The 12,625-nt window shown below is 45.4% G+C and overlaps 1 protein-coding gene across 2 annotated transcripts in view; it reads right to left on the bottom strand.

Moving 5' to 3' along the window:
- LRRC28 (leucine rich repeat containing 28) overlaps positions 1–12,625 on the bottom strand; it is a 41,246-nt gene that overhangs the window by 4,098 nt on the left and 24,523 nt on the right. For both annotated transcript variants that reach the window (XM_059678323.1, XM_059678324.1), the window contains 3 exons: positions 9,207–9,309; positions 2,635–2,810; positions 1,587–1,746 (listed from right to left, as the gene is read on the bottom strand). In XM_059678323.1, coding sequence (XP_059534306.1) covers positions 1,587–1,746; positions 2,635–2,810; positions 9,207–9,309 — 439 coding nt within the window. The remainder of the gene's footprint in view (positions 1–1,586; positions 1,747–2,634; positions 2,811–9,206; positions 9,310–12,625) is intronic.

The raw sequence follows: 12,625 nt of genomic DNA, 5'->3' as shown, positions 1-12,625 counted from the left end.
TTTCCCAATTTCATGTAAAGACAACACAAAAATGACTTCATTTGAAGGGCTTCGTTACTTTCACCAATTAATTAGCATGGCAAAAGAAAGTCTATCTTTTTAAAAAAATAAGTATTTAGGATTTTATCAGCTAACAGTGCATCCTGACCATACTGAATTGTTTTCATTTTCATATTTTTGGTAAGAAAATACCATCTATAGAAAACTGCAATAACAATGCATTAGAATTTTACTACAGTTGAATGAATTAGTTGATTTTCCTAGTATGATCTTACTCATTTAAAGATGCTGATATTAATATTTGCTTATACACACAATTTTTTAGAAGTCTCAGACTAGATTTTGAGTGGTGAGCACACAATGCAATATACTGATGGTATATGATAGAGCTGTACACTTGAAACTTACATAATCTTATTAACCAATGTCACCCCAATAAATTTAATTCTGAAAAAGTCTCTGAGCTACAGAAATAAATAGTTAACATTTACTTAGTCTTGATTACATATCAGGCACCATCCTGGGCTGTTGACATGAATCATCTCACTTAAACCTCAAAAAGACCTTATTAAACAGTTATTATGATGATGCTCATTTTACTAATGAAAAGCTGAAGCTCAGGGAAGTTAAGTAATTTGCCCAAGGGCTCCCAGTGGAGAGGTCAGGTTGCAGGCTCGATCCCCAGTTGGGGGCATGCCCAGGTTGCAGGCTCAATCCCCAGCAGGGGGCGTGCAGGAGGCAGCTGATCAATGATTCTCTCTCATCATTGATGTTTCTCTCTTCCTCTCCCTTTCCCTTCCTCTCTGAAATCAGTAACAAATAAAATAAAAAAGAAATGATTACAAAGGAAACACCTCTTGACGTGGAATAGAGGTAACAAGTGATCTGGAAAATTTACTAACCTAAAACACCACACTGGATAAATAAGTAAGGTATTATAGCACTTTTTTTTTTTAAACTTTGAAAAATGCAAACTTAGAAAATCTTAAATTTAGAAAATCTATATGCTATGGTTGTGCTAATGGGGGAATTTTTTATTTGCTGTTCTATTTTTAATTGTCTGGTATTCTTTTTTAAACTACCAGTATGGCGTTTTTTACTTAGTGAACATTTTTAGCAAATTCAAGGCATTGTGCCAAGAAACAGAGAGTGGCAAGAGAATGCCATTTGGAAGGGTTAGAAATTCAAAACACTCTCTCTCACACACACACGCACACACACTGATCAGCCACACACTTTCAGCTAGCAACACCCATTAAATAGAAGGGCTGGGCTGGTTCCATTATATAATAACTATCTGTTTCTCGCAATTCCTTATTGCCTGAAGACTATTTTGAACAGGGGAATAGCAGAAAAACATGCCTACGAAGCATGAGCTCCTCTAAATAATATGTGCAATAAAGCTGTCCTGTATATGAGCAAAACTGTTTTCTTGTGATGCTAAAAATGTGCAGGTTTCATTTAGCAGAATCTATGCCCCTATATAGCTGATGACCTCACAAGACCTTCATGCGAGGCATCCACCCCTCCCTAGTCACCCACCCGCGCCCAGGTATACACCCTGGCGCCCACGTGGGCATGATTACCCCTGGTGCAGCCCCGCCATCGGCGTCTCTCTCAAGGGAAAGAGCTTGGGGTAGACGATTGTAAACATGGGCTCGCTACACCGGTGGCAGTGCCCCAGCGGGCAGTGCAGCAGCTCCAGGAGACTTCTGGGTAACGAGACGGGAGACAGGAAGTTCAGATCTGGAACATAAGAGGAAATCATGCATGAATAAAAAAAAAAATCAGAGTTCTTTATAGTACCAGGCTTTTAAATATAGTTCTCTTTGTTACCAAGTCAGTTCAGTTAGTTAAAAGTACTGCCTGTTGGAAATTCTTTTATCAGTCAGGCATGGAATAAAAATGGAACATTATTTAGAAATGAAGATGCTTTTACATTTTTGATACTAAGATGGAACCCACATCTACTCTTTTAAGAGCAACCAGAACCTGTACTGAGGAAGAGAATAAGAGCGAGTATTCTTTAAGAGCGAAGATCAGAAAGGCGTGATTTTACCAGAGAGGGTTTGGAAACTTCTATAAGAGACAGAGAATAAAAAAGGGACTGGATTGGAGATGAAAATGGACTTTCATTAAGTTCTTCCTAAATCTACTGGGCATTTAGAATCAATCAATTTAAATCATATTTACTGAAAATAAGAAAAAAGGGGAAACAAAAAATGTAAAGGGAATGAAAAGTACTGAAACCAAGGTTGTATTTTAAAAAAACTGCCCCTAGCTGTTTGGCTCAGTGGATAGAGTGTCGGCCTGCGGACTGAAGGGTCCCGGGTTCGATTCTGTTCACGGGCACATGTCTGGGTTGCAGGCTTGATCCCGTGTGGAGGCGTGCAGGAGACAGCAGATCCATGATTCTCTCTCATCATTGATGTTTCTCTCTCTCCCTCTCCCTTCCTCTCTGACATCAACAAAAATATATTAAAATAAAATAAAAATTAAAAAACTGGATTACATGGAAAATTTTACTTGGGTGTATTTTTCCACAATAAATAAAAGAACACCGAAACAGGAGGCATGAAACACAATTCCTCAGTTCACTGGATGGGGGTGGAGCAGGAAGGGAGGACCCCATACCTTTGAGAAAACGGTGGTAGATGTGATGCAGGCTCCGCATGGCCAGCTCTTGCAGCGGCAGGATGTGGTCCTGCTCCGTCCCGATGGCCTTCACCTCGGCGGGGAGGAAGACGGTGAGGGGCCCGGATGAAAAGGACAGCAGCTTCCCCTCGGAAACTTGGACGGGAGCCCCACAGCTGTGGAGAGACAGGCATTCACGGCCGGGTGAGCAACGAGGACAGGGGGACACGTGCCAATAAAAATGTGTTCGTCAAAATATACATTGAACATCTGAAGACGCCGCTGAACTGCCAGGATGCCCCGCAAAGTGAGCAGATGCTCTCCCGGGTTCCTTCATAAACCTGGCACAGCCCGGCCGGTGTGGCTCAGTGGTGAGCATCAATCCAGGAACCAGGAGGTCACGGTTCGATTCCCAATTGGGGCACATTCCCGGGTTGTGGGCTCGATCCCCAGTATGGGGCGTGCAGGAAGCAGCCCATCAACGATTCTCTCTCATCATTGATGTTTCTCTCTCTTCCTTTCTCTCTGAAATCAATAAAAATGTATTTAAAAAATAATAACAAAAATTAAAAATAAAATAAATAAAACCTGGCGCAGAAATCTACATTCGCCAGTTGGAACTCAGCTAAACCATTGCCGAGGTCCAGTCACTTCCAGGGAGGACAGACTTTGAAGGAACTTTCCTTCCCAGGACCCACACGGTATGTTTTGTGAGCTCTATTTATCCTCATTTTATGACCCTCTTCACGTTTATGTTTATTGAAATTTTCAAAATTAAAAGGAAAAAAAGGACGCGCTGTTAGGTTCTAGTACCGAGGTTTAGTAGAACTTTTTGGCGTGGAAAAATACCCTGCAGAGCAAATAGATTTTTAGTAGTAGAAGATACCTTTATTGGAGCCTTTCATAAACTTGCAGTGAAAATATTCTTGGCCAAACCTACTGACTAAGCCAAGCCACACCCTCCTCCCTGTAGCCACTCATAACCTGGAGGCACAGAAGGCCTTGTTCCTGCAGGGTTACCCAAACTCCGGAGTCTGACCTCATTCCACCTCCTGCCTGCGACCGCTGGGTTACCTGAAAGTCCTCACACGTTCCTCCTCTAATGAAGGGACAGACCTTGGTTCTCCCGACATCACCTGGGACAACCTCTCCAACCTCCACAGGAAACGGGCCAGGAAGGAGCGCACAGAGGGATGGCAAGAAGCCCTTGGCTCGCTGGTTCATTAGGAAGGCCCCTCGTTTGCTCATTCCTTCCACTAGAAAAGGTTCCCAGAGAACATACTCTCCGCCAGTTAATCAATATACTTAAAGAAACAGCCAAAACCGGTTTGGCTCAGTGGATAGAGCGTCAGCCTGGGGACTGAAGGGTCCCAGGTTCGATTCCGGTCAAGGGCATGTACCTGGGTTGCGGGCACATCCCCAGTACGGGGTGTGCAGGAGGCAGCTGATCGATGTTTCTCTCTCATCGATGTTTCTAACTCTCTATCCCTCTCCCTTCCTCTCTGTAAAAAAATCAATAAAATATATTTTAAAATATATATATATATATACTTAAAGAAACAAACAGCCCGGCTGGTGCGGCTCAGTGGTTGAGCATCGACCTATGAACCAGGAGGTCATGGTTCGATTCCCGGTCAGGACACATGCCTGGGTTGCAGGCTCGATCCCCAGTAGGGGGCGTGCAGGAGGCAGCCGATCCATAATTCTCTCTCATCATTGATGTTTCTCTCTCCCTCTTCTTTCCTCTCTGAAATCAATAAAAATGTATTTTTAAAAAAGAGAACAAACTAACAAGATGAAATCCCTTTCCTTGGAAAATGAAATGATTACAATTATTCTGATGTTAGAGAAGACGGAGTGACTGACCCTGTCCAGGGAATGAAGGAAGATTTTGAGATTTTTCAGAGGCGAGAACATGTGACCTAGAATCAGCTGATTTCACCCATCCGATTTCTCCACTCAGCTCAAGAAAGAGAGCTCAGAAGGCCACTCGGGGACCCTTTAACAGGCAAAACTCACATTCCAAAGGGAACGGCTACTCTAAATGCTAACGTTATAGTTTAGTTTTCATAAAGGAATGTCTCCTGTGAGTTCAATGAAATTCACTACAGAATAGATTTTTTCTAAACAGCAAAGCAACTGGAATAGTCAGACACTTCAAAAAAAACCCAAAAAACTGGAGGACAAATACCACCCGATTTTAAGACTTACTGTAAAACCCTGGTAATCAAGACAATGTGTTACTGGTGTCAAAACGGACAAAGAGATGAATGGGGCAGACAGAGTAACAAGAAATAGGCCCACACCTATATGGACAACTAATTTTCAACAAAGGTACAAAGGCAATACAGTGGAGAAAGAACAGGGTGTTAAACAAAGGGTGTCGGAACAACGGTATACCCATATGCAAAAAAAAAAAAAAGAAAGAAAGAAAAGAAACTTCAACTGGAGCTTGTATCATACAAAAACTAACTGAAAATAAATCCGAGACCTACATGCAAACCTAAACCCTTACAAATCTTAGGAGACAATGTGTTAGTATTTCTGTTGGTTCTCAAGCTATTACCCTTATGAACCACTTGTGAAGATGAGGAAATGATTCTAAGTTTTCCTTTATAATTCTTGTTTCTTTCCTAATATGGAGAAAAATGAAGATGGGAGGATCATCTCCAAAATGTTATTACACCGTGTGGCCATTAAGTCTGGAAACAGGCAAAAACACAATAAAAGGTTCTTTTGATGATATACTACAACAAGCGGTGTGAGTAGATTCCTCTATCAGCTTGGCTAGGCACACGGTACCCTGATATTTGGTCAAACACCAGTCTAGATGTTGCTGTGAAGGTATTTCTTGAAATGAGATTAACACTTAAATCAGTAGACTTTGTCTGTTGTTGTTTTTTTAAATATATATTATTTATTGATTTCAGAGGAAGGGAGAAGGAGATAGGACCATCAATGATGAGAGAGAATCATTGATCGGCTACCTCCTGGGGATCAAGACTGCAACCCGGGCATGTGCCCTGACCAGGAATTGAACCATGACCACCTGGTTCATAGGTCGACACCCGACCACTGAGCCACGCCAGCCGGGCATAAATCAGTAGACTTTGACTAAAGCTGATTCATCTCTGTGACGTGAGGGAGCCTCATGCTATCAGTTGAAGACTTTAGGGCAGGGGTCCTCACACTTTTTAAACAGGGGGGCAGTTCACTGTCCCTCAGACCGTTGGAGGGCCGGACTATAGTTTAAAAAAAAACTATGAACAAATTCCTATGCACACTGCGCATATCTTATTTTGAAGTAAAAAAACAAAACGGGAACAAATACAGTATTTGTATTTGCATGTGGCCCGCGGGCCGTAGTTTGAGGAGCCCTGCCTTAGAGAGAAGGAATGTGGTCCCTTGAGGAAGAGGGAGCTCTGCCTCCAGGGTCTTCAGCCTCAAGCTGCCTCATCAGCTCTTCCCCGGGCTGCAGCTCCAGGCTGCCTACAGATTTCACACTTCCAAGCCTTCACAATCAGATGAGCCCATTTCTTTTTCATTTTTTATCTTTTTTTTTTTTTTAACATATTTTTATTGATTTCAGAGAGCCATGGAGAGGGAGAAAGAGAGGTAGAAATATCAATGACGAGAGAATCATGGATCGGCTGCCTCCTGCACTCCCCCTACTGGGGATCGAGCCCAAAATCTGAGCAAGTGTCCTTGACCGCAATCGAACCCGGGACCCTTCAGTCCACAGGCCGACACTCTATCCACTGAGCCAAACCAGCGAGGGAGAGCCAATTTCTTAAAATAAATTAATATCCCCCTCCCCCCCCACCCCCTCACCTCATTCTATTGGTGCTGTTGCTATGGAGAACACATGGTAAAAGAGTATTTGTTCCCAAACTTTATAGCCACACTGTAGTATGAGAACCCTGAGCAAAGCCATAAAACAATGAGACAAGCCAATCCTTCGTGAGTATTTACTTCATACTGTTATTGCCTTGGCAGCTGCTGTTCTTAACCCAACTGCAGACGGACTCTACATGGAACCGCCTGAAGAATTTAATAACACAGAGGAACAAATAAAGGTTTAGAAAACTCAAAACCAGATTTCCCCTCATGCTCTCCTGGTCTCCAATAATGAGAAAGACAGGGATCTGACTGAAACTACTACCAAGGCTCACTAGCAAGTGAGCGGATCCTCGTTTTGCATAAGGTCTCATTTCCCTTTGACAATTTTCTTAGCAGAAGTTCCTACTCTTCGTGACTGGATGGAAAGAGCTAATTAAATCCATTTTAGGATCCATCTATGAAACGCCTTCTCTGCTAAGACGAGAGAAGAGCAGCAGGTCTACAGGCTGCAGGCTGCAAGGGAGGCAATCACAGGGGTTAGGGACCTTTCTGTTGGCCATGGCCAACCTCCCTTGACCCCATCAGAGACTAAATAACACCCACAAAATGATGCAAGGCAGAAAAAGGTCTTTTCTTTTTCTTTTTAGTATATTTTATTGATTTCAGAGAGGAAGGGAGAGGGAGAGAGCTAGAAACATCAATGATGAGAATCATTGATTGCCGCCTCCTGCATGCCCCACACTGGGGATCGAGCCCACAACCCAGGCATGTGCCCTTGACCAGGAATCGAACCATGACCTCCTGGTTCTTAGGTTGGTGCTAACTACTGAGCCACACCAGCCAGACCTTTTAAAGAGCAATTCTGGAATAGAAGCACCAGCATTGCACCTGTGACAAATGCAGGCTGAGTTAAGCCAACAGACTAAGAATGCCTTTGGGCCTTTCTAAGTGGGATTGCCTACACTCCCAAACGACCAATGTTAGAAAGCTGATTGTGTGGTGCTCTCCTTCTAATAATAATTTTATCTTCTTGTTACTAGTATGCAAGGAAAATGTTACCACACTATTAATAACAACAATAAAATGTGGGCTACTAGCTAAAAATCTGCATAGTTTGCACTACCATTTATGTTTCTCAAAGATTTAGAGCCCCCAGAAAATTCACTTTGTCTGCCACCAGATACCAAGTCAAGGATTAAGACATCTCTTCCTGCTCAGAACAAACAGAATGTTCTGGCCATCGACAACATCCACATCCAACACGGGAGCAGAAGGGCCGCTCCCTCAATCGTGGCGCAGCCTAAGTCCCTCGCAGCGCCGTCTGCAGGCCTGGCCTGGTGCGATAACACGGCCTCATCCTCGGGGCTGGCCTGCATCAGGCCCTGGATCTCGGTGATGGAGGCATCGCCCTCCCCCGGGAGAAGTGGGCCATCGTGCGGATCCTGGAGGACCGCGTCAGGATCAGTGGCTGACTGAGTGGAGTCACAGCTGTCACACCAGCTGTAGAAACCGCTGAGCTACACAACTCCACTGACTTCGCAGGGGCCCTGCAGTCACCGTTCCGCTGGTATTTCATCAGCCTGCACAGGCGCTGATCTCACCCAGGGCTCTCCTAAGATCACAGCCCTGTGATTTCTCCCAGGGGAGGCCACGCTGCTCGGCGTCCATCCCCCGGAGCCATGCCGGCAGGGGGACGGCTGTGCACAAGCTGATGGCCATCCCCCCTCTGGCCAGAACTGCCGATGGTGAGAGGTTAGGCAGGGTGTTGGGGATTACGAGAGCAGAGTCAACCGTGCTAAGTGGCCTCAGAGGTGTTCCAAGCGTCCTTTGGCTGCTTAAGTGAGGGAAGCGAGGCCAGTCAAAAGCAGGTTCTGGAAGCTGGGTTGTCCTATATTAACCCCAAACCCCTCTGGGAAGCACTTTAAGGTGGGTCTGTCCCACTATTGTGGGAGGAGCTAAAGCCGCCTTTTTTTTTTTAATATGTTTTCATTGATTTTTTAGAGAGAGAGGGAGGGGAGAGAGAGAGAGAGAGAGAGAGAGAGAGAGAGAGAGAGAGAGAGAGAGAGAGAGAGGCATCAATGTGAGACACATCGATCGGCTGCCTCCTGCACACCTCCTACTGGGGATGGAGCCTGCAACCCGGGCACGTGCCCTGACTGGGAACGCAACCAGTGACCTCTTGGTTCATGGGACACTGCTCAACCCACTGAGCCATGCCAAGAGGGCTGAAGCCGTCTTTCTAAAAGCCCGACTGAGAAGAAAAGGTTATTGAGGTTCTGAAAACAAGTGCCTCTCATTCCCCATTCAATGAAACATCTGCATGAGGGGCTATTGGAGACGTTGAGTTCTGAATAGTCCAAGTGGTACCGTTCCAGATCCGAGGGGGGCACTGCAGTGGAGGGCTGAGGAGGACAGCGTTTACGTCACTGCTGACACGCCCGTTCTGTGACTGATCCTGAGCTTAGAATGAGATGCAGAGATTCATTTTTTACTTGTGTCCTGTCTGAACCACCAGCTGACTGGCTGAACTTGAATGACAACGCTCTAACCTGCTTGCCCCAAATGCTTAGCTCCTAAAGGTATGGGGTTTAGCATATTCAGGCCAAAGATAAAATTGAGCAGGATTATCAAAACAGTTCATCTCTCCCTAAGTGAGATCAAGACCAAATAATGAAACAGAAACCACGGCAGCAAAGAGCTGGGCCACAGGCTGAAACGGGACGTCCGCTCACCCATTGCACCCGACGACCTTGTTGTACAGGTAGGACGGCAAGCCTTTCAGGTGGGCGTTGTTATCCACGTACACGTACTGCAGTTCTCGCGATCGACCTAAATCTGGACCAGAAAGCAAAGCACCATCACTCCTGTAACCACGCACCAATACAACATGAAACGGAAAGTTGAATGAAACGACTCTGACACAATCCAAATACGCTCTCGGCTCAGATGTGGCTTTTAGAGACCCTACGGGGCTAAGGAAAGAGTCTCCGCTTGAGCTGACCAGCGGTGAGGCGTGTAGGATGCTCATCACGGGAGCACCGTCTTGGAGTCAGACGCCCAGGGTTTGAATTCTCCTTCTATTTACAAAATGCGTGTCCTCAGTGTCCCCATCTGTACAAAGGGGGGATAATGCTGCCTCTTAAATTCAGTGGGCTTTACTAACAGAGTTTCTAAATTGTCAAGCAGAATTCTTGGCACACAGCCTCCTCCAATACCTGGCAGTTATTATTATTCTCGTGGTTATTAGTGAGGGACATATTTGGAGGTGTGCCCTCCGGGAGAGGGTCAATTACGAGAGAATTCTCATCCTAGCTGGACTGGCTCAGTGGACCGAGCGTAGGCCTTCAGACTCAAGGGTCCCGGGTTCGATTCCAGTCAAGGGCACGTACCTCGGTTGCAGGCTCAATCCCCGGCCCTGGTCAGGGCACCTGCAAGAGGCACCAATCGATGTCTCTTTCTCATCACTGATGTTTCTATCTTCCTCCCTCCCTCTCCCTTCCTCTCTGAAGTCAATAAAAATACATTTGAGAGAGAGAGAGAGGAAGAGAGAGAGAGAGAATTCTCTTTGGCATCAGCAAAAGGTACTGGTGCTCTTCTGGACTTGAACTGCACAGAAGAGGGTTGGAGGCAACGGCCTTGGGAGATGGTGATTCATCCACTTGAGCCAAGGACACAAAATGGGACGTGGCAGAGGAGGCGCCTCTCTCCTCTGAGCTACACGAAAGGGAGAGCGCGTGCAATTAGAGGAGGCTGCGTGCAAAGACCCCAGCACAAAGCTACCTAAAAGCTGGCACTGGCTGCTCCCGATACCCTGAGCCTTCGTTCCTATCCTGGGTGTAGAGGAAACAATGAGGAGTCGATGGTTTAAAACGCAAGCTGGCTGAGATCTTATCGTAGGCTTTCAGTTCCAGAGAGTTCTCTCTGCGCCTCTTCGGCTGGGGGTGTTATTTTATACAGTAGGCTCGTGATGGAATGAACTATTTTCTTTTTTTAATGTTTTTTTTTTTTTCCTGCTGTTGTTAATCCTCACTCAGGGATATTTTTTCCATCCATTTTTAGAGAGAGAAGAGAGGGAGGGACGAAGGGAGGGAAAAAGAGAGAGAGAGAGAGACATCGATGTGAGAGACATGACTGGCTGCCTCCCCCACCCACCCCAATCAAGGGCGGGAGCAAACCTGCCACCCAGCTATGTGCCCTTGATCAGGAATCAAACCCAAGACCCTTCAGTGCATAGCCCAGCTATGGCAAACCTATGACACGCGTGTCAGAGGTGACACACGAACTCATTTTTTTGGTTGATTTTTCTTTGTTAAATGGCATTTAAATATATAAAATAAATATCAAAAGTATAAATTTGTTTTACTATGGTTTCAAATATCAAAAAACTTCTATATGTGACACGGCACCAGAGTTAAGTTAGGGTTTTTCAAAATGCTGACACGCCGAGCTCAAAATGTTCGCCATCCCTGGCTGGCATAGCCTGACACTCTAACCACTGAACACCACTGGCCAGAGCTGAACTATTTTCTATTGAAGCTGAAAGAAAACAGGAATCGACGGTGCTAAAGTCTATTACATGTTGGCCAGTATACCACATGGCTGTGAGTTTTTAATACAAATATTTAAATTTTCCAAGTAACACAATCTCATATAGAGGATGAAAAAGCGATGAAGTGGGCTTTGGAGTCAGAACTGGGTCTGAACCCTGGCTTTCCACCTTCTGCCTGCTTCGCGCTGCTGGGGGAAATGCCAGGCTCCGTGCCTGTCACCTCCTCTGTGAAATGGAGAGAATAGGACCCAGGCCGCAGGCTCGTTATGAAGGTTCAACAGTGCACACAATGCCAACTCGATCCCTTGCATACTAATGGGCGCTCAATGCATCTTCGTTTCTTTTACCTCTCTCTTCTGGATATAAAGAGAAAAATCACAAGAGAGTGCGGAATTACAGAGAGCCAGGCCGCTCCTGCGTTAGCTGACACAGCACGGCCTGCTGGCGAGGCAGCGACACCTAACACCCAGCAAGGTCACGGGCTGTGGAGCAGCGCTGTGACAACCTCAGGAGCGCGCAGCCGGAGAGCTGTCCGCCGGCAGAGCCTCAGGCTCACGGAGTGGCCTTTCTAATCATAGTGAGGCTGACGTGTAAGTGCTTTCTGCAGGGAAAAGCTTTGAGCTATTTCTTCTATTCTGAAAAGAGAAAATTTCCACTCAGTAACTAACTTTGTGAATCTTTTTTTTAAGAAATGATTTCAGAGAGGAAGGAAGAGGGAGAGAGAGAGAGAAACATCGATGATGAGAGAGAATCACTGGGGATCGAGCCCACAAGCCAGGCATGGGTCCTGACTGGGAATCAAACTGTGACCTCCTGGTTCACAGGTCAATCACTGAGCCGCACAGGCCGGGCAATAATTACCTTTGGAAGGTACCAGTGACCCACTAGCTAATGAGATGGTGTGTTTTCTTCCTTCTATTAGTTTTAATGGACCAATATCTTGCAATAAAATATGTCATGCAATAATACCCTTCCTAGTTCCTGCGTGAAAATGCTCAGGACGTGAACTTCATAAAGCGAGGAAGTGAACATCTGCACAGATGCGAAAAGCCACAAAGAACTTCTTCATGTGGCTTTTTAAAGTGTCTAAAGTGTTTTCCTTTTTTCCTTCCAGACGCCCAGATCAAAGTATTGTGACTTGCAAATTAGCAAAAGCTAGCGGTCTTGCACAGACTCCAACTCTTTTTCCTTGAACTTCAAGGCTCCGGCATATGCGGCCCACATGGCGGCCGAGGGAACAAAAAGGTCTTGTGTGTGGGGGTGCTTGCTGTTGAGCTGCCGTGTAAAAGCAAGCACGGCACCGCAGCCCGGGCCAGGACCAACAGGCTCTGTTTACCGAGGCCTGACCAGGGCGAAACTCATTTCTTTTATCAAAGATGAATGATGGATTCTCTTCAAGAAAATGACAGGCCAAGAGGGACGGCACCATGAAAGCAATAGACCAAAATAGGTTGTTCAGAATGCTCTATCGATATTATACCAATAATCAGAGTTTGATCAATTGGATATATAATTAGTCATAATTACATTTCTAATGCCTATAAAATGTGGGTATCTTCGTAATGAATTTAGAGTAATTTATAGTCTATTCGGAAAATACTT

This window comes from Myotis daubentonii, chromosome 21 (genome assembly GCF_963259705.1).
Source record: "Myotis daubentonii chromosome 21, mMyoDau2.1, whole genome shotgun sequence".
NCBI classification, from domain to species: Eukaryota; Metazoa; Chordata; class Mammalia; order Chiroptera; family Vespertilionidae; genus Myotis; species Myotis daubentonii.
Note: the sequence above shows the minus strand (reverse complement) of the source record. Positions and strands in the feature narration are given on the sequence as shown.